This window comes from Capsicum annuum, chromosome 12 (genome assembly GCF_002878395.1).
Source record: "Capsicum annuum cultivar UCD-10X-F1 chromosome 12, UCD10Xv1.1, whole genome shotgun sequence".
Taxonomy (NCBI): Eukaryota; Viridiplantae; Streptophyta; class Magnoliopsida; order Solanales; family Solanaceae; genus Capsicum; species Capsicum annuum.
In genome coordinates this window covers 22,841,123-22,863,722 of record NC_061122.1, presented here as the reverse complement: position 1 = coordinate 22,863,722, position 22,600 = coordinate 22,841,123, and the positions used below count along the sequence as shown (strand labels likewise).

The 22,600-nt window shown below is 31.1% G+C and overlaps 2 protein-coding genes across 2 annotated transcripts; both read left to right on the top strand.

Moving 5' to 3' along the window:
• Positions 1 to 1,698: 1,698 nt before the first annotated feature.
• Positions 1,699 to 4,554, top strand: LOC107850252 (glucose-induced degradation protein 8-B homolog). Its single transcript, XM_047401518.1, has 6 exons — positions 1,699 to 1,773; positions 2,577 to 2,717; positions 3,906 to 4,042; positions 4,116 to 4,191; positions 4,274 to 4,385; positions 4,469 to 4,554. Exons 1-6 carry the CDS (start codon positions 1,699 to 1,701, stop codon positions 4,516 to 4,518), a joined length of 591 nt encoding a protein of 196 aa, XP_047257474.1. The 3' UTR covers positions 4,519 to 4,554.
• A 12,944-nt stretch (positions 4,555 to 17,498) lies between these two features.
• On the top strand, positions 17,499 to 22,520 carry LOC107853431 (uncharacterized protein At2g38710). The gene is made up of 5 exons (XM_016698425.2): positions 17,499 to 17,965; positions 20,400 to 20,519; positions 21,059 to 21,173; positions 21,839 to 21,932; positions 22,042 to 22,520. The coding sequence occupies exons 1-5, from the start codon at positions 17,862 to 17,864 to the stop codon at positions 22,236 to 22,238; spliced, it is 630 nt and encodes a 209-aa protein (XP_016553911.1). The 5' UTR covers positions 17,499 to 17,861; the 3' UTR covers positions 22,239 to 22,520.
• The last annotated feature ends 80 nt before the right edge of the window (positions 22,521 to 22,600 follow it).

Here is a 22,600-nt window from a genome sequence, read left to right as displayed (position 1 = left end):
AATAAAATTATTCAATATATTTCCTTAACAACCCTCAAAGATTCTCAACAAATCGAAAATACCAAAAAGTCCTTGAATTTAAAATTGAAATAACCCTATCTTTATAAGTGAAATTCAAAAAAAAAAACACTTCATCAATGAAATTCTTAAAATATTAAAAAAAGACCCTAAGTTTATCATTCAAATCTCCAAAAAAAATAAAAAAAATTCTAAATACACAAATTCAATCAAACACTATAAATTTTTTTAATAAACAATCCAAACAACAAAAAAAATACATAAAATTAAAAACAATATTTAGTACGACCTCCAATTTCGTTAACATAAAAATCAATTTTAAACCTGACATTAAGAAAAATGAATCAACACTTGATTGCAAGCATTGTACCTGCAAAATACACTAATATTAGTTAGTAAACACTAAGAATCAAAAAAAAAAAAAAGAGCACAAAATCAAAAAAGCTTACCACGAATTTCCATCGAGTTCTAGGTCGAGAAAAGTGAAAAATAAATTGATTTCCCTTCCTCCTCCCCTCCCCCCCCCCCCCCTTCCCTTTTAGTTTAACAAGAATAGTGTACGTGCGTTGCACGTGTATCAAACATTTTTTTAAGAATAAACGTATATATAAAATATATTAGTTGTGTGTGTATTATCTTTAAACCGCTACAAAAAGATAATTTCTTATATTATTTTTACGAACACATTAAACATAGATTCAATCAATAAATCGCCTAACATCACAAGAATTATCAAAAAATTATCATCTATGTAAACCCAGCAAATCGCCTAACATGTCTTTTATTTTTCTATGAATCAATTTATCTAAAACAAAGATAAATCAAATTTAATGCATATGTAAAACTCTTCAGTTAAAAAATAATCAATGAGAATTCTTATATCATTTCATACCCTTTAGTTCTTCAAGTACTTTCTAATAAGCAGCATGACAAAATACCATTTAAAAGGCAAAATACATTTAGGGAATAAAATTGGTTTTATTATCGACTTTCAAATTGAAATATAGGAATCATGAGATAATTTTTTGTATAATTTTAAAACTCTAAATTTTAGGATGTGTGCAATAGTCAAATAAGGAAAGACTTAATAATAAAAAATGTAGTTGATTTTAAAATTTTAAATATAATGAATTTAAATAGTAAAAACATAATTTTGTTTATTGAAATTTTTTTTAATGAAGAGCAAAAACTTTGAATCACCTTTATAAGGTGCAGTTGATTAAAGAGGAATTTATTCAATATACTTATTTCCTACTTCTAAAATAACGTTGTTTTAATGATGGATTATTTTTATTCTATTAATTTTATATATTTGTACTTTATGTAAAATATAATTATAATGAGAAGATTTAAATAACAGAAAAATATTATTTATTTTATAACATAAATTGTAATAATTAATTTTAAAATGTATATACATTTAAAATACTTTATATAAATTGGTAAATAGTGAGTAAAATTTACTATAATTTTACACCATAATTTAAAATTTATATATATATAAACATGCATGTTTAAGAATAAAATGATAAAGTAACTCCCAAACCGAGAAAAAGCCAATAATTAAAAAAGAAAGAAAAAATGAATTAGGAAAAATGAATTAGGAAAGTCAAGTAAACTTCAGAAGCTTGTTTTCTTCTCACTCTCTCATTTTGCAAATATTTTCTTTCTATTTGAAAGATGAACCCTCGACGATGGAGAGGTGAAGATGGGTGCTTGGAGGACCAAGAAGAAACGTCCCTGGCAGATGATCAAGTTTAGCCTGTAATTTTCTCTTCTTTCCCTTTTTCTTTTGTTTTTCATACTTTAAGACGTTTGAAGGGTTGATTTTTAAACCCTTTTCGGTTTAGATTTTCTATATTTTGATTTTCTTAAAATCACTTTTTCTTCATATGTTCCAAATTTTAATTTTTTGTTACTCCTTTTGCTTAAATTTCTTGTTTCATGTGTGATTTGCTTGATATTTACATAAAATATGTGTCAGATATGCTTAATCTTATCAATTTTGAATGTCATGATGTTGGCATGTCAGCTGAGATTCAAAATTACACCAAACGACCCCTAAATATGTTAATGGTGTGTTTATCAGGGGGAATGAGAGAAATTTTTTTCCCTATAAAGAAGGGGAAAAGTGTTTTTATTGGATAAGAATCATGAATTGAGATCCAATTCTCCTTATTTATTTCTTTAACTGGTCGTGTCCCTACTGAAAGAAAGAATATTTAGTATTTACAATGAAATTGGCTCAATTTGAATGAGTGTAGAGGATTCATGTAGCCGGTCCCACTGACTGGTTTGAGATATGGCCAATTCCAATTGACTTGGGATTGTGGAGTAGTTAATCGACTGATATAGGTTTAAAAGTTGAGTTTAAGATTGATAAAAAGAAAATACTGAAAATGACCATTATCAGAGAAGTTTTTTGTTTGTTTGTGGATTCTATTTCATTGTTTTGTCTTTGAAAATTTTAAAAAATAAAAGGTGTATGATTTAGATGAATCTTGTACTATGTCAGCTTGTTAAACTTTTGATTTGCTAATTGCGTGTTGCTTCAATAGGCTGCCAATGACAATGATGTTCACAACATTGTCATGTCATATCTTGCACATAATTGTTTAACAAATACGTTTGAATCATTTACTGCCTCCACTGGCATGAAGCAGACTGCTAATCGTCTTGAGGATAAGAGAAGAGAAAAAGTAAGTGATAGTTTCTTCAGGCACCTTTTTACTTTGTTTTCATATGAGGTTGATGTATTTTTTTATTGTTATGATGAAAGGTGTATTGCTGGTTGAAGCTTGTCTATTGCTCATTCTTTTCATTGTATTAACATCTATCACATTGACCATTCCTTAAGTGACAGTTTTCATCAGGTTCAAATTGCTTCTTAAAGCTTGTTATTGCTCATTATTTTCATCATGTTCAATCTGAAATTAGCACTCTTTAAGCCTCTTTTTTTGATTATTTGTTTACTTCTAAGATTTAAATATTTTTTTTTCCTCCAGAGTACTTTTGTTTGAGAAATAGCCTTGTTTGTAATAGCTTGTTTCATTTTGAGATCATGCTACTTTTCTCTTGATTTTCCAACATACATATCTTACATTCCTACTGTCTATTGTGCATAACATTATATTCATTTTGATATTTCAATAGCCTACTCTAAGTGTGACGATTGGCTGGGTAATATAATGATGGAGGGTGTTAAAAGAAGTCGAGATGCCGAAATAACGTGGAAGAAAGTTATCTCAAAGACCTACGACCTGTAAAACCCATTTGGCATGGCATAAAAAAAATATAATAGAAGCAAAATACTCATGTGGGCAATATTTTCTTTTATAAAAAACAGGACACATGTAGAAAATATTAGCTAGTCGGGATACGATTTGATCATTGTTGGTACACATATATTAAATCTAGTATGTATCAGGAATATTTTTACCTTGATTAAAGAATGAAGTGTCAATGATAGGATAAACCTGCAATTTAGAGGATATTTATTCTTAGAGGAGCTCTAGTTTGTCTCAAATGTCAAATTACTGAGTATTTAAATGAAATCAGTCCTAATGGATCAGAATGAATATATAGAATTTAGATAACCAACCCAATTAGTTGGGATTGGAACACAGTGTTATTCTATTCACCTCCAATCCATAGGAATAGTAGATGGTTTTACCTATTTCAATATAGAAGGAACAAATTTGGTAAAGTCAACATGATACTTTGTTTTCTTCTCCTTTCCTCTTTGTGTAGTTTATCCACTCCACAGTAAGTATTAACATGATATAAGACGGAGTCGTCTATATTTTGGTGTTTCAATGATTAGTTTGTCTTTTTGAAGTGTTTGATTGATGGTCCTAACTACAAAGTTATCTTCAAGGATTTATCAGTTGGCGTTAGAAAGGATGATTTTGAAGGTCATTGAACTTATAGAGCAGTTTGCTCCCGGCTTGTTGGAGAAAAATAAGAATCTGCATTTTGATTTGTTGAGCCTTCATTTTGTTGGACTTGTCTGCTCAAGAAAATGGTGAGCACAATATGTCAGTGGCTTATTTTTCAGAGACGACATTACGTTTTCTGACTATTTCTTTTTGTGGTAGCACAGAAGCTATGAAATTTGCGCAGGTAAAGTTGTCTCCTTTTGGAAAGGTGGAAAAACATCTTAAAAAGCTTGAGGTGTGTTTCTTCCCTAGTAAATCTCTTAAATTTTTTCTTTCAAATCCCATGTACTTGTCTAAATATAGAAACTTTTTGGCAGGACTTCATCGCTTTATTAGCTTATAATGAGCCAAAAAAGTCACCCATGTTTCATCTATTAAGCTTAGAGTACAGGGAGCAAGTTGTCGATAGTTTGAATAGAGCAATACTTGGTGTGTTTTTACGATCTTTCTGATGTCGTTATTTCTAACCGACTTTGGTTCCCCTTTTCTCACACAGTTTTGATGTCATGCAAAAAATTCAAACCTCCTCAACTATTCTGCGGTTAAAAGGTTGATGCAATAGACAACTGTCGTAAGGCAATGCTTAAGTCAAGAATCTAATAAGGTTTGATCTTAGTACTTTTCAATGAATTATTTTTGCTTAGCATTCTGTGGACAGGGAACATAGGAGGTGAAAGAAGTGTTAAAATAGAAACTCATGGGATAGGAATCACTGGTAGCTCATCCCGGTATCCACTCAATTTTCTATTTCTATTAGCGAGCCCTACCCTAGACATTCTTGCAAGCAGTGGCATAGCTAGAATGCTGACAAGGGGATTAAAAAACATACAAGAATGCCACACTTTAAAAAACATACAAAAATTCCACACTTGGGATTTGAAATGTGACCTAAATTATCTTTTTGACCACATTACAAGTACAGTAGAAGCACGTTAAGGAGATTCAGCAATTTATATATATATATCAATAAAAAATATTTTTATTCTATTTGCATAGCATAAAGTGTCCAACCACTTCGCAATAGTTATCTCCCTCATCCGTGAAGGTGTTACCAACTTGTTGTTGGACCAAGACCATACGCATGTTGAATGTTTCAATATGTTCATTAAAAAGTGTACCATTAATTTTTGTGCCCTGAAAAAAAATATAATATGAAATTGATAGAGATAAGAGTAAAACACAAAGTGAAAAGATATGTATTTGTTGATGTGTGTGAATCTATCATGAGATTACTTAGGCACTCGACTATAAATTCAAAACACTTCACATAAAATTGAAATTACACCATAGAGCAACTAGTTTGAATAAAAGGAATATGTATCAAGTTTCAGTTTCCTAGTGTGACCCTCATCAACTAATACCACCATTTTTTTAGAACCACCTTCATTCTTAAACGGCTTCGTTGGGCCGCTTTCGATGACCAAGACTTTGATCATTCAGATATAATTCCTTGGCTTCAAAGTGTTGATACTCACAATTTTGGTGATAGGATCCATTGTAATAATCTTTAAGAAAATAGAAGTTAGAACGATAAGAACGTAGAATTTCATAATAGAGGCAAATTTGTTAGATAATAAGAATTATACTTGAATATATGAATCTTGTTGGTAGGTGGGTAAATAAAGAAGTTAGTTATGAGCAACAAAAAATATAATATATTCTACTAAAATGACACATAGAACGATAAGAACGTAAAATTCATGATAGAGGTATGAAATAAAATATATTGAACTAACAGGTCACATTGAGCTACACATTAAACTAAATTACACTAAGCAATTTAAGTTCGCATAGCAAATAATATTGTGTTTAAATTAACAATGTAAAAAGGGAGAGATGATATAACGACCAAAAACCTGAAAATAAAATTGTTGAAACTGTGCTAAAACGAAAAACAATGAAAGATCGCAGTTGTTTATAACAATGAACAATGAAAAAAGCTCAATCAATTATTTATATCAATGAACAATGAAAAAAGTTCAAGCGTTTATATAGAAGGACTGAAAAGCCGTATGTTTTTTGGTTGAAAGAAACCAAGTAGAAATCAAATAGGATTAAAAAAATGGTAGCTAAATTTGGGAAAGATTTAATTGTAAACCAAGTAGGAACCAAATATAATTTTTAAAAATGGAAAACGGGTTGCTAAATTTGGGAAGGAAAATTTTACCAAAAAAAATCGTGGATTTAATTGTAAACCAAGTAGGAACCAAAAAATGGTGTTTAGCTAAATTTGGAAGAAATTATTAAACATGTTAGGTATGAAAGAATAATATTACCTCCTCATAATATCATCATTTTTCGAGAACCCTCCATTCTTAAATGACTTCGTTGGGCCGCTTTCAATGACCAATACTTTGATCATCCAGATATAATCCGTTGACTTCAAAGTGTTGATACTCACAATTTCAGTGATAGGATCCATTTGTAATAATCTTTAAGAAAATAGAAGTTAAAACGATAAGAACGTAGAATTTCGTAATAGAGGTAAATTTGTTAGATGATAAGAATTATACCTGAATATGTGAATCTTGTTGGTAGGTGGGTAGATAAAGAAGTTAGTTATGAACAACAAAAAATATAATATATTCTACTAAAATGACACATAAAACGATAAGAATGTAGAATTCATAATAGAGGTATGAAATAAAATATATTGAACTAACAGGTCACATTAAGCTACACATTAAACTAAATTAAATTAAGCAATTTAAGTTGGCATAGCAAATAATATTGTGTTTAAATTAACAATGTAAAAAGGGAGAGATGATATAACGATCAAACACCTGAAAAAAATTGTTGAAACTGTGTTGAGACGAAAAACATTGAAAGATTGCAGTTGTTTATAACAATGAACAATGATAAAAGCTCACGCAACTATTTATAACAATGAACAATGATAAAAGCTCACGCAACTATTTATAACAATGAACAATGAAAAAAACTCAAGCGTTTATATAGAAGACCGGAAAAGCCGTATGTTTTTTTTATTGAAAGAAATTAAGTAGAAATCAAATAGGATTAAAAAACGATAGCTAAATTTGGGAAGAATTTAATTATAAATCAAGTATAAGATTTTTAAAAATGAAAAACGGGTGTTTAGATAAATTTGGGAAGAAAAATTTTACAAAAAAAAAATCGTGAATTTAGTTGTAAATCAAGTAGGAACCAAAAAATAGGTGTTTAGCTAAATTTGGAAGAAAATTTTGACAAAAAAATCGTGGATTTTAATTGTCAACCAAATAGGAACCAAAAAATGGGTGTTTAGCTAAATTTGGGAAGGAAAAATTTATAAAAAAAAATGAGTGTTTTAATGAAGCAAGGAAAAGAGCTAAATTTGGGAAGAATTTAATTGTAGAAAATTTTTAGTATATTTATTTTGTAGAATTTAATTGCTAGGAAGATGGTAAAAGGCGATTTTATCTGAAGCACATTATTTTAGTGAAGGGCAAAAAGTTCAATTCACTTTTCTATAGGTTTTCACACTTTTAATATATTATTATAGATATAGATATGGCTGACGTAAAAAGTAAAATGAGTTTCGCAAGTTTTAATTGACATTTAAAATCCACGTGGATGTATTTGTTTACATACGCCTAGAATTTTTCTTAACAGATTAAAAGATGTCAAAGTGACACAGTTTGTTGTTTGTTTAGGTGTTTAAAATGAACATCTACTTTAAATAAAATTATATATAATATTATATTCAATTGGAACAAGCTTAAATTTAAATGTCTAAATAAAAATCTCGAACAATTTTAAAATGTGTTATACAATATGTGTTTGGCCAACATTGTAAGTTAGATGTAAGCATGTAAAAAGTAAAAGTTACATAAATTCCAACTCTTTTGAAGCTGATTACTCCTTATTCCAATTTTTTTCAACATCACCAAAAATCCTTGATTTAGTCAAGACTAATACAACACATTTTTCTGGATGCATTACTTAACTTTACACGGATACAATACATTCCATATGAATATATTATATTTTTTTGGATACATCACTTAATTTAATACTTAATGCATCCGAACTTTTAAATAAAATAAAAAAATTATGTAATTCTCCCTCTATTTCTTTTTATTTACTCCATTTGAATTGGATATACCCCCTTAATAAATCACTTTATTCTATAAAATTAAAAATAATTTCATCAATATATTCCTAATTAAATATTACATATATTTTTAAATTAATAATAATTATATTTATTAAATAAAAATACAATAATTTTTTTATTAAAAAATTTAAAAAGTAAATATTCAAGAACATAAACACAACCCAAATGAGCAAATAGCAAGAAATAAAATAGTAAGTTTTAAAAAGGATGAAAATTTGAAATAGTATCATGTAATTCTTCCAAATAAAAAAGAAGGAAGTTGACACGTTGCTTTCAAGCCTTTCCAGCAATCGAGGACCTTTTGGCCTTTCTCTCCAAGGTTGGTCCATGACGACATTATCAATGCAAAGCACTAATTTGACTATAAATATTCTTCTATCCAAACTAACAACAAATAAAATAATAAATAAAAAGTTATATTGACTTTTTTATTACTCTCAATAATAATATTTTTAAAATTTATTTATTTATTTTAATTTAACATAAAATTTTAAAATTTAAATTAAAAATATATTAATTATAATAAAATGTTCTTCTAATCTTAAATCTGTTATGTGAAAAGTTACAATTACATTACAATTAAAACTTACACGCATTCGATGCATACATCAAATCAATACATACATGTTATGTGTTTGAATTTAGTGTTCATATTATTTAGCCATGATTAATTAACATATAACATGCATTTTACTTAATTTAATTATTTAATTTGGTAAAGAACATTAGTTTAATGTATACATGCATGAAAGTTTTTACCATTACTATATTATTGTTAAAAATGAAAACAATCAATTCTTTTTTAAAATGGACTTAAAAAAAAAGTAAATCAAATAAAATAAATTGAGACAAAGAGACTTCCTTTATTCGTTTTTACTTGTCATTTATTTCCTAACTAAATTTTTATTTTTACTTATCATATTTGATATATCAAGAAATATAATTTTTTCTATTTTATCATTAATATTAATAATTTATTTTTCAAACTAATTTCAAAATATATTGTAAATACCAATTAATAGGGATATCATGTTAAAAGTTGGGAAACATACACTTTTTGAACCAAAAATCAAAATTAATTACACCAACATATCCTTTCCCTTACTTAACGACCCAATTTAATTACAACGCAAACTCCCTTTTTTTTTGAAGTTTAAGCGCCTCTTTATTCCTGTTTTCATGGTAGGTCTTCTTCACCCAACTAGTAACTAATTTCTAGAGTTGCACATCTAGTTATAAATTTTATTTTTATTTTTTGTTATGTTGCTTTTGGTGTGATATTTTTGTGGGTTTGTTTGATTGTTGATATGGATCGGAAGTGTTGAATAGTGAATCGATAGTAGTGTCATCGTGTTTTGTATTTATGTAATTTTGATATTGATTATTATGTAGGTGAATAAGAGTTGATTGCATTAGTGATGTCTGACTTAAATTTTTTTTGTTGCATTTAGATGAATTGCAGAATGTTTCTCATGGCAATTCTAATAAAAATAAAATAATTAAATAGTAGACTACAATGATATCATGTTAGTATATGAATATTGTGATAATATTATGGAGGTTTCACGAAACAATTGAAGCAGACATCATTGATACCATTACAGTATATCTATACTGTGCTGATATCAGTAGAGATTCAAGCAAATTTCAATAATACTGTATCAGTACATATATGTTGTAATGGTGTCATGGAGGTCTCATTGATGGATTAAATTAGAAATAAATGATACTATGACAATATATAAAGAGTAAAGACATCATTTCTCTCCTGAACTTATCCGCTCAACTTACTTTAGCACTTAAAACTAAACTTTCGTCTATTTACCCCCCTTATCATCTTTAAGGTGTATTAAAATATTCCATTAACAGTCTATCCCAAGTCAAGGCTTGGTGTTGTTAAACATACACCCTTTGATTCGTCCATGTTATAACCCGACCCATTCTCAATTATAACTTGACCACCCTTAATAAATACCCCCCAAATCTTACCAAATAACCAATTTTACTTTTCTCTCTCTAAAATCTATCTAAACCGTGATATTTTCACCCGATTTCACTTGATTTCACTTCAAATCTATGGTTGTTTATGATTTCTATCTTTCTCCTTGATGCAATTTAACTACCCCAGGTGATTATTAGTTGTTTTAATTGTTTTACTTTCATATTAGGATTTTTGCCTTGAACAAGTTTTAAGTTCGTATTTTTTATTTTTTTCTTCAAATTAAGCATGAATATTGTTTATGTGACGTTGAGATCTCATCATGAAGGCAAATTACAATAAAAATTCCGTATTAAGTATCATAAAGGTATTGTTATCAACTGTTTCGATGATGATGTTGACAGACTTTCTTACTTTGAATTTGTTGGTTACCTGAAGGAAATTGAGTATAATATTTTTTCGTGTATTGTTTATAGTAGACCTCCCAAAAAAATTAATAATAGTAACATGTGATAGGGACATTCTGGGTATTATATCTCATCTTAAAAATAGATATGTTGTTGTGTTATATGTGACACATTTGGTTGATGGGTTTGATGTGGTCCCAGCTATTGAATATGACCCTCATGTGGAAGGAGAATCTTGTCCTACTACTTTTGATAAAGAGTTAGGTCAAAACTTAGGAGACTGCGATAATTTAGAATTTGAAGAGGGCTTTGTAGAAGTTGCAACACCTCATGAATCTACTGTTGGTAAAAGCTTGAGTGATGGTTGTACTGTAGGTAGGGGTGAAGACCTAGGTGCTGGTGATGATGTTTCTTTTATTGGTAAGGATTTAGGTGGTTGTGGTGGTATTTCTGCTATTGGTGGGGGCTTGGGTGACGTTGTTATTGCTGCTTGGGGTGAGAACTTAGGTGGTTGTGGTAGTGTTTTTTCTGCTACTAGTGGAGACTTGGGTGATGATGGTGTTGCTGCTAGGGGTGAAGACTTAGGTAGTGGCGGTGGTAGTGCTAGGAGTGATGATTTGGGTGGTGTAAATGGTGTTTTTACTACCGGTAAGGACTTGGGTGTTGTTTTTGCTAGTATTGAGCAGGATTTAGGTGAAACTATCTTTGTTACCGCAACAGATGTCCCAGTCATTTCATCAGATTGAAAAAGTGAAACTGATATTAGTAAAAAATTAGATTATTGTGATTTTTTTATGAAGGTGAATATGATGAGTATGGCAGTGATGTTCATGAAGAGGTAAGGATTTCGAGGAAATAAAAGAGGATTGCCAAAAAAATAGGTCCGATGAAAAAAAAAAAAAGAAAAAAAGAGTCTAGAACAAAAGGTGTTAGTTTAGGTAAAAAAGGAGTTGATGTGGAATATAATGAGGTTATATCCAAGAAAAAAAATAATCTAGAGGGAAAAATAGTTGGAGATAAGTCATATATTAATTCAGATGAATGGGTTAGTTTTGAAATAGATTCTGATAAGGATATTTATAGAGATGCTGAGGTTGAACAACCTGCTAGAAGAAAGGAAAAAACAAGAAGAGCAAAAAGAAATTATAAGAGGATTTTGTTTGATCCTACTTGTAAATTAATAGTTTAGGAGCTTGGGATTTGTTTTGCAAATGTTGAAGAGTTTAGAAAAGCTCTTACTAGATATGGTGTTCAAGAACATGTAGAGCTAGATAAGTTTGTGAATGAATAAAAAAAGGTGAAAGTAAAATGTGTAGATGGTTGTCCATGATTGTTGTTTGCAAGCACTGATTCTAGAACTACAGATTTTCAAGTTAAGAAGTACAATCCAGTGCCCAAGTGTAATACCACAATAAAGAACAAATTGGTGAATTCTAAGTACTTGGCTGAGAGGTACAGGAACCTGAAATTAGAGTTTGTCAGTTTCAGGAGTTAGTAAAAAATGATTTGGAGGTGTATATAAGGAGGACTATAGCAAGAAATGCTAGAAACATAGTGTTGCAAAAAATTATGGGTAATCATGTAGATGAATTCAACAAAATTTTAAATTACAGGGATGGGCTCTTAAAGACCAATCCAGGTAGCACATGTGTAGTAAGGCTTAGTGAAGAAACTTCTGAAAGTGGAAGAAAATAATTTCAATCATTTTACATATGTTTTGATGCTTTGAAGAAAACATTCAAAGTTGGGGCTAGAAGATGTATTGGGTTTGATGATTATTTTTTAAAAGGTATTTGTAAGGGTCAATTACTTGTGGCAGTTTGTAAGAATAGGAATAACCAGATGCTACCACTAGCCTAGATAGTGGTTGAAGTTGAGAATAAATTCACTTGGAGACGATTTGTTACACTTGTGAAGAATGATCTTGAGTTGAGAGATGGGTCCGAAGTGACTACTATTATTGATATGCAGAAGGTAACCTCATCTATTTTCTCTTATTCATTTTCTATTTTTTAAAATATTTTATACTTATGTCAACTAATATATTTTATTTTGTTCAAGGATCTTAACAATGTAATTTCAGATTTACTGTCAAATGCAGAATAAAGAATGTGTGTTAGACATGTTCTAGCCAACTGATCTAAAGAATGGAGAGGTATTTAAAAAAGAAACTATTTTTAAAAGTGTGTCAAGTCCACATATAAGCAAGAATTGAGAAGAATTTAGATCATATGGAGATGTTAGGAGATAAAATTTGTAAAGATCTTCTGTAGTACAACATAGAAATGTGGCCTAAGATTTACTTCAAATATCACAGTTGCTGTGATAGTATTGACAATAACATGGCTGAAAACTTCAACTCACGGATATTAGCGGTATGTCAACTAATATATTTTGTTTTTTTCAAAGGTCTTAATAGTACAATTTCAGATTTACTGTCAAATGCAGAATAAAGAATGTGTTCTAGACATGTTCTAGCCAACTGGTCTAAAGATTAGAGAGGTATTAAAAGAAGAAACTTCTTTTGAAAGTGTGTCAAGTCCACATATGAGTAAGAATTGAGAAGAAATTTGAATTATATGAAGATGTTAGGTGATAAAATTTATGAAAATCTTCTGCGGTACAACATAGAAAGGTGGTCTAAAGTTTACTTCAAATATCACAGTTGTCGTGATAGTGTTGACAACAACATGGCTAAAAGCCTCAACTCATGGATATTGAGGGCAAGATACAAGACTATAATATCAATGCTTGAGGAAATAAGGGTCAAGGTGATGAAAAGAATGGGACAATTGAGATAGTTTTCTGAAATATAGATAACTGATATTTTTCCAATGACACTAAAGTGTTGCAAGATAACACATCAAAATCAATGAAGTTAAGAATACATGGAGAAATACTTTTATAGTGAATTTGAGGGATAATACTTGTACATGTAGGTCTTGGATATTAAAATATATACCTTGTCGTCATGCCATTGTTGTACTACACTTTAGAAGACTAGAACCCATTAACTATGTTGCACATTGATATACTAAGGAAACTTACCTCAAGGCCAATAGTTACTTCATTCAACCTGTCACTGATATGCAAATGTGGCCCAAGTCTTCCAACATTCCTGTTATACCACCTACAACAAAAAAGCTTTCAGGTAGACCCAAAAATCTAGAAGAAAAGGGTAGAATTAAAACAAGACACGTAAGTTGTCAAAGAGAGTCATTGAGATGACCTGCAACATTTGTTACAACAAGGGTCATAATAAGAGGAGTTGTCTATTGACTTCTTTTGTAGCACCAAGCACAAGTAGAGGAAAAAGAAGATCAAAAAATTTTACAAAGGTAATATTTGACTTGTAATTTACTAGAATTTTAATTTTCTTTTATTTTTTTTTCATTTTTCTCTCATTTTATTTTTTATTTTATGTGGTAGGCTGCAGCAGCAACAGCTGCAGTTGCTATTGGTACCACTGACAGATGGAGAGGATCAGCTACAGCAATAACTGCTATTGGTACTACTGGTAGAGAGAGCGGATCAGTTGCAGCAACAAATGTTACTGGTACTACTAGTAGAAGAAGAGGATCAACTGCTACTATGGGTGTTGGTGGAGCTAGTAGAGGTAGAGGAGTTAATATTGCATTTGTTGGTAGAATTGGTAGAGGCAAAAGAATTAATGTTGCAGTTGTTAGTAGAGCTGGTAGAGGTAGATGAGTTAATGCTGCGGTTGTTGGTGGAGCTGGTAGATGCAGGGGAGTTAATGTTACTGCTGTTGGTTGTGCTGGTACAACAAGAGGAACTGGTGGTGTTTCTACTTCTAATCATAGTGTCACTGGTGCTATCAAAGGTAGAAGGGCACCTTATAAAAGACCTAAGAGGGTTGGAATGGGGGTACTTCAAATAGAGAGTGATTTTAGAATCCTCAATGTAAGGTAAAATCTCTTGATTATATTTGTCTAGTTTAAAGTCTACCTTTTGTAAATTTTAAGTTAGATTTGTCCTTTTTAATTTTTGTCAGCTTGAAATGCCTGTGAACTCCTCTATAGTGATTGGACATCACAAACCAACATCAGATGTGAATAGAAAGGAAAGAAAGTTAGGACCCAACAAGGACTTGAAGACATAAAAGCACAAAAAAAAATGAGAATAAGGTCAAATAATGCTGAACTGAATCATCTAAGCCAAACAAGTTCAACAACTTTCTAGTAAAAGCCTGATTATGTTTTTTCTCTTTGTGTATTGATGTCATGTAATGAAATAGTAGTAATTTTAACTTAGCTAGTATTGTAGTGACTTCAACTATGCAATTATGACTGCACTAATTTGACATATTTTGAAAATAATGATGCAGCAGTGACTGCATTTTTCATTAATATTTCTGTTGAAATATCAGTAGCTGTGACTGCATTTTTGGTTAATATTCTTGTTGAAATATCAATAATTGTGACTGCATTTGTGGCTAATGTTTCTGTTGAAATATCAGCAGTTATGACTGTATTTTTTTGGCTAATGTTTCTGTTGAAATATCAGCAGCTATGACTTCATTTCTGTTGTGTTGTGCCTGAAGTATTTTGACATTTTGCAGCTTCAAATTGTAATTTATTGTTGCACTTATTTTTTACTACAAAATAATTTAAATGCAATCAATTTTACAACAAATACTCAAGCAAAATGCAAAAGCAGTTAAAGTTGCACCATTACAAAAGATACTAAAACAAACATGATTCAAATGAAATACAACTTTTCTCTTCTTCATATATATAAGAGAATCCAAATACAAAAGAAGTTGCATTACTCAATACAATAATTTTCAACACATCATTTAACAACAACAACCTAGTCTAAGGTAACCTCATTGAACTTTTTTTTTTCCATATAGAACATTACAACCAAATAGCTTAAAGCTATTATCAATATACAATAAAAAAATACAACAAAGAAGTGAGTATTGTCTCTAGTCCTTCCTTCAACTATTCGTCTCCATCTTTTTTCTTTCTCCTTGATCTTTCAAATCTCTTCTTCCAACTTCTCCAATCTCATATTAATTGTATTATCATCGTGTTTGGATTCCTTAGGCTTGTCAACTTCTTCTGAACCTTCCTCAATTGATTTGTTCGATCCAATCATTTTCTCAACTTTATTGAAATGGCAAAATTCAACTAAATTCTCAGACTCACCTAATTTCTCTATTAGTTTAGGAATCACATAGTTGGATCTCAGATCAATGTCTTTTATATCCCTCCAACATCAAATGTCGCAAGATCTTGAACTCTTCAATAGTGACAAATAAATAATGAATTAATTTCATTTCTCTTAATCAATTTTGTCGAAAAACAAGAGAAAATACAAAATTTGATATTTACCCCGTAATAAGGACATGCCAAATATCTTCTATTGGGATTTCTTAATGTCCAAGATGTCTTCAAATGCAACAAAATTTTGTGATTACAATGAGCTGTTTGCTTCAAAGTAGAATCATTTTCCTCCATACATAGTTTACTCAAGTTAACTGACTTCATTGTTGTGTGCTACAAGAAGTTTACTTCATCAAATAAGCTAAAATTCAGAAATAAAATTAAATTTTAAAAAAGGAGAGTAATTCATAATAAAACGATAAACAAACTCATGACTGAGATTATATCTTAATACGGAAAGAAGACAAAGCTAAAATCAATTCGAATCCGTTCACATTTTTCGACAGATTCTTAGTAAAATCAATTCGACTTTATATTTTTTAGTCTCAAATTTATGCAGCTTAATACAAATAAAGAGAAAACAATTTTGCATCAATTTCATGAATTGAACAAATTTTGGATTGAAGATGAAGAAGAAAGAGGCTAAATTAGGGTTTTTAAAGAAGGAATCGAATATAATCGTTAAGGACTCCAAACGGGTATTTAAAAGAAATTAAATAGACAAAAAATATATTTTAACGCGCTCAACGACACTTGTTTACACATGGGCTGTTAAGGGGGTATTTTAGTACACTTTAAAGATATTAAGGGGGTAAAAAAGCGAAAGTTTAGTTTAAGTACATAAGTAAGTTGAGCGGACAAGTTCAGGGGGAAATGATGTCTTTTTTCATATATAAATGTATTGTAATGGTATGAATGATACTATGTCAATATATATATATATATATATATATATATATATATATATATATATATTATGATTGCATCATGATAGTTTGACCAAACGATTGAAATAGATATCAATGACATGACAATATATAGATATACTGTGATGGTATCATGGAGGTCTTACTGAATGACGAAGCATATATCAAAATGATGACCTATAGATATACTGTTATGGTGTCATTATGGATTGAAGTATATCCAATGATATCATGTCAATATATATGTGTTGTGATGATAATGGAGGTCTAACAGAAGAATTGAACCAGACATTAGTGATATCATGACAGTATATAGATATATTGTAGTAGTATTATTATGGATTGAAGCAAACTCAATGATATCATGTAAGTATATATACTTACATATATTTTGATGGTACCATGGAGATCGAATTGAAGCAGACATCGATGATACCATGACAGTATATAGATGTGTGTGATAGTATTATGTAGGTCTCATTGAATGATAAAGTATACATTAATGATATCGTGACAGTACGAACATATAGGTTTGATTGAAGGACTAAAGCAAACATCAATGATATCATGACAGCATATAGATATACTATGATGATATCATGGAGGTCTCACTGAATGATGAAGCATACATTAATGGTACCATAACGATACATAGATATACTGTGATGGTATCATTATGGATCGAAGAAAATTAAAAAAAAATAAATAAAAATTTAAAGAGAATTAAAAAATTATAAAAGAAAAAATAAAATAAAAAGGATCGAAATATGAAATTAGCCGTAAATAAGGAATATTCAGTTGTAAATAATTCGCTCCTATAGTGTATGGATATATTTTTCTTAAATATTTATGTTAATAATTATTTTTTTATGGATATTATAAGGGATAAATAAAATTATTTTTTAATAAGTGTTACAAATGTACACAAATTAAAATATGATGAATAAAAACAAATAAAAGAGTATTGTTTTATTCAAACAAAAATAAATTTAACCTATATTGGCTTTTCCACTACTCTCAAGAATAATAATTCTCGGGAACCATTAAAGCCAAAAAACTGAAAAAAGAGACCAAAGTGGAAAAGGAAGAAGAATACTCACACAAGTAGCACAGACTTTCTTTTTCCTTCTCTTATTTCACTTTGTTCTTATTCCGTGCACCCAATTTCTGCTTGAAGAATTTATTAGGCACATAGGAAAACCAAAAAAAAGGGAGTAAAAACCCCCTTAATTTCATAATATTTAATTTGACTGAAATTGATCAACAATTGATCCATTAATTTGTTAATTGATAATTGAAAGATCCATTCTTGATTGAGGGGAAAAAGATGGTGTCTGCAAATAGGGAAATGGCTGTTTACTGTTTTGATACATTGGTGTCTCACTACAACAAGGAACAACCTCCTCCTCCTGCTTTTGATGAGGGTGAACAGTAAGACCCCCCTTGCCCCCTGATAGTTTTAGTGTAAAATTAGAGACACCCATATTGATATTCTTGTAAAGTTTTAATCTTTATTTGTTTTCTTGTATATGGGGTGTGTTGAATTTTTATGTGCATGTATGTATATGAGTTGACATTCTTGTTAAGTTTTAATTTTTTTATCTTGTATATGGGATGTATTGAATTTTTATATGCATGTATATGAATTGATTTTTATTGTCACTTTGTTTGCTTTGTTTATCTTGCTATTTTGCTGTCGTTATTTTATTGGATATGTTGTTGTTGTTTCTATATGAGTTGAGCTTAAATGGGGTATTTTGAATTATTATATGCATGTATAGAAGTTGATTTTTACTGTCACTTTGTTTGCTATGTTTATCTTGCTATTCTGTTGTCATTAAGTTCTTTCCTATCCTGTATTTATTACACTTTGTTTTGAGCTGAGGGTCTATTGGAAATAGCCTTTCTACTCTCCCTTATTGATATTCTTGTAAAGTTTCAATCTTTTTTTGTTTTCTTGTATATGTAGTGTTTTGAACTTTTATGTGTTTGTATGTGAGTTGATTTTTACTGTTACTTCGTTTCTTTGTTTATCCTTCTATTTTGCTGACGTTATTTCCTGTCTATCCTGCTTTTATTACACTTGTTTTGAGCTGAGGGTCTATTGAAACAACTTTACTCCCGGTAGTGATAATGTGTGCATACATCCCACCCTCCCAGACACCACTTGTGAGATTACATTGGATGTGTTGTTGTTGTTGGTGTTGTTTGTATATGAGTTCAGATTAAACGAAGAAGTGATGATTCATATAGCCGAATGTAACTTGTTTGGGACCGAGTTGTAATTGTTGTTGTTGTTGCTATGTGTGAACATATCTTTATTGCCCTTCTGTGGCATAGTTTGCTATGAGTTGAGATTCTTTTTTCTTTTAATTTTTTTAATCCTTCCCTAGACGCTGCCACCCTTTATTCTCCTTGATGACTCTAATCCATAACCTTAGAGTTGGAGATGGAGGGTGCTTGCTGTCCGAGCAACCCATCTTGTCAATATATGAGTTGAGCTTTAATGAAGAAGCAATGATTCATATAGTCCACCGTAACTTGGTTGGGACTGAATCCTAATTGTTGTTGATGTTGTTGTTATGTGTCAACATATCTACCTTTGTGGCATACTTTGTGTTTGTGGGAAATATGTAACTTCCTTCCTGGAGATATGTGCAATTTCTCTATCTTGAGATTGGAAAGAGTTGAGCTTTTTTTTTACACGTCCCTAGGAGCTCCCACCCTTTTTGCTCATTTAGTGACTTTGAGGTTGAGGGTGCTTACCATCCGAGCAATCGCTCTTGTCAATATATAAGTCGAGCTTAAATGAAAAAGTGATAGAATTCATATAGTCGACCTTAACTTGGTTGGGACTGAGTCCTAGTTGTTGTTGCTATGTGTGAACATATCTTTATGCCCTTTCGTGGCATAGTTTGTGGGAAATGTGCAACTTCCCTCCTGGAGATATCTGCAATTTTATATGCATGTATGTGAGTTGAGCTTAATTGAAGAAGTGATGATTCATATAACGGACCTTGGTTGGGACTGAGTCCTAATTGTTCTTGTTTTTGTTGCTATGTGTGAATAAATCTTTATTACCCTTTTGTGGCATAGTTTGTAGGAAATGTGTAACTTCCCTCCTGGAGATATGTGCAATTTCTCTATATTTTGATTGGGATGAGTTAGATTCTTTTGTACAAGTTACTTACTTGAATGTTTTACAGGGGAACAATTTATTTTCTTGGTTGCATGGTGCTGAGGCCTTGGAACGGGAAGGGTCTATGCTATTCAATCAGTTTTTGTTTTTGAATGTGGAAAATTGCGGGTTTATTTGCTCTTTAGTGCCTACTGGAAATGATGTTATCTCAAGATGTGATTTTCAACTTAAAAAAATGTGATTGTTAGCTTCTTTCATTCCAATTGCGGCACTTATCACTTTTTGCAAGTGTCGATTTGTCATAGCCTTCTGAAAATGTCCTTTGTTTTACTTCGAACGTTTTTCAAACAGGAGTTTTATGTAGGGCACTCCTTTTCTACCCATTGGAAGCTTCCTTTTATTTTAATGTCCCCCTATTTCTAGTCATCAGTCTTCCTTGTAAGATCTTTTTCTTTCATCAAGTGAAGGTCAAGTGTTTCACAAAGCTTGTTCTGTCAACTGTCTCTGTATTTTGTGCTCATGACAAAATGTTTTTTAGTCTTGGTAAGTTGGAAAACCCTTCTGCTTATCCGTTTTGGACGGTTAAGGCTTTTTTGGTGTCCCTTTTTGTAAACTAACAAATGCTAATGTCATTCTTAGTCTTTCTTCTGTAACTCATGAAATGCCAAACCAATGCGAAAATAAATTTGGATGTTTTGCTCTCATGTGGTTCAAACTGCATTTCAGCCCGTTGTTTGTGACTTGGAAGAAAGTGGTGAATGGTGGGGAGCCTCGTTTGCGAGGATGCATAGGCACTCTGGAAGCTCGCTGCATTATTACTGGTTTTAAGGATTATGCTCTGACAAGGTAGTTTGCAAGTGAAGTTCTTATATTTTAAGTACTCCTTTTTGCTTTTTCCGATTCTATTTCATGTTAGCTAATAAAGAGGAATAATATTAAGATAACTGAGCTTCATTATGTGAATAGATTTTCTTTAATGAAAGCTGATTATTATTGGCAGAACTGTTTTGAAGGATTACATTACTTGTTAGATAAATTTCTGTATTCAATTGATTGGATTCTTCTTGGGCATCTGAAAGCATTCTATTTTCAGACTGGTATTGTACTTCATTCATGACTCAGTACGTTAGTTTGCAGATGTATGATTTCTGTACGGTTAATTCATCAGATTTTTTCACTTTAATCTCTTCAGATTTCACTGTTTGAGTATAAATGACATTTTACGCTTCCTTTTCCTTGTGATGATTTGTTTTGAAACCTTAAGTTTGTTACTCTCTTCGGTTCTTGCTGCTTTTGTTTTCTTAATTATTTTTCCTGCCTACATAAAAATTATTATATCTTATGATGCTGTATCTATGTATTTACATATTTGAATTCATCTGCAGTGCTCTCAGGGATCGTCGTTTTCCTCCAATACAGGCTAAAGAGTTACCTACTTTACAGTGTACAGTTTCAGTTCTCACTAATTATGAGACTGCAACTAACTACCTTGATTGGGAGGTACTGCTTTTGAACTTGCTCTGACTCTGGTTCTTAAGTCACGGAGCAAATGTACACTCTTGACATACATCTTTTTGTGATTGCATCATGGATTTGTGGATCAAATTCATGAGCACCAAAAGAATTCAAATATGAAGCAAATCATGCCATAACTTAGACTGCCAGATTTCACTTATAAAAATTATGTTGTAACATTGCCTGCATTATTTAGTTTCTAAGACGTGATACTGTACTTGGATGGGATGGTAGAGGTTAGTTTTGTTTGGAGCGACGTGCTATTAAAAATTTGTTACACAAGCATGACGATCAAATATGCCTGAGGACTCGTATAAACTCCCTAGACATGCAATGTGAAGCTTAGATCAAAGTCGTCTTTCCTTCATTTGCTCCCTCACGAGAATCTGTATTCTGAAATTAAATGTCAGTACTAGTTTTACATTTTTGAAACTCTCCTGTTGGTTTTTAGTTGATTCACCTTTTGTATGTTCTTTTGCTTGGGTAAGGTGGTCATGATATGTTAGTGTGTAAATCCTCGCCATTGTTGACACAATCATATGAGATATTTTGTCTCCCTGCATTCTGTTCTGTTTCTTGCAATGACTGCTTCTCTCTTGTTGGCATGCTGTACTAGTATTTTATTCTCAGGAATGAAATGGTTTGTTCAGGTAGGGAAGCATGGGATAATTATTGAATTTACTGACCCTGACTATAACACAAGGAGAAATGCCACGTACCTACCTGAGGTCGCTGCTCAAGAAGGTATTTGTCGTCTCCCTTCTTTATCACTGAGAGCGAATGTTGTGCATATTTTCTGGAACTTGTCGAACTGGTTGAGCTGCAAGATGAACTCGCTGAATTTTGTCTCCAGGGTGGACCGTTATAGAAGCAATTGACTCGCTGATACGCAAAGCAGGTTACAATGGACCTATAACAGAATCACTGAGGAAGCGAATCCGACTAACTCGATACCAGAGCACATTATTTACTATGCAGTACAGTGAATATGTGACTTATGTGAAGACTACCAGAGGTCTCGCTCCAGCTATTAACGGTGTGAAACCTTGAAAGTATGGATTGTTTGGAAGAATCTTCCACCTAAGACCAGTAAATTATTTTGGTTATAAGTGGAAGATGAACCATTCTAAATTCATAGTTGGAATACTTGTTAGAAATTTCATCTGCCTCCAGTGTTGTCATTTATGCTTTACATTGTTCTTCGAGACTGAAGGTGAACTCATTTTCAGTGCTAAGTGCACCAAAAAAAATTGGACTTCCAACAGTTTCTTTTGAAAGCTTCATTTGTGGCGCTGTGTTTATAATATAATTGTCTGCTTTCTGTGGTTAAAATCTTATTCCTCTTTGCTATGTCCTTTAGTTCTCTTCTTGAGAATTTGAGATACAAATATTGAATACTTTGAAGTTGCTGT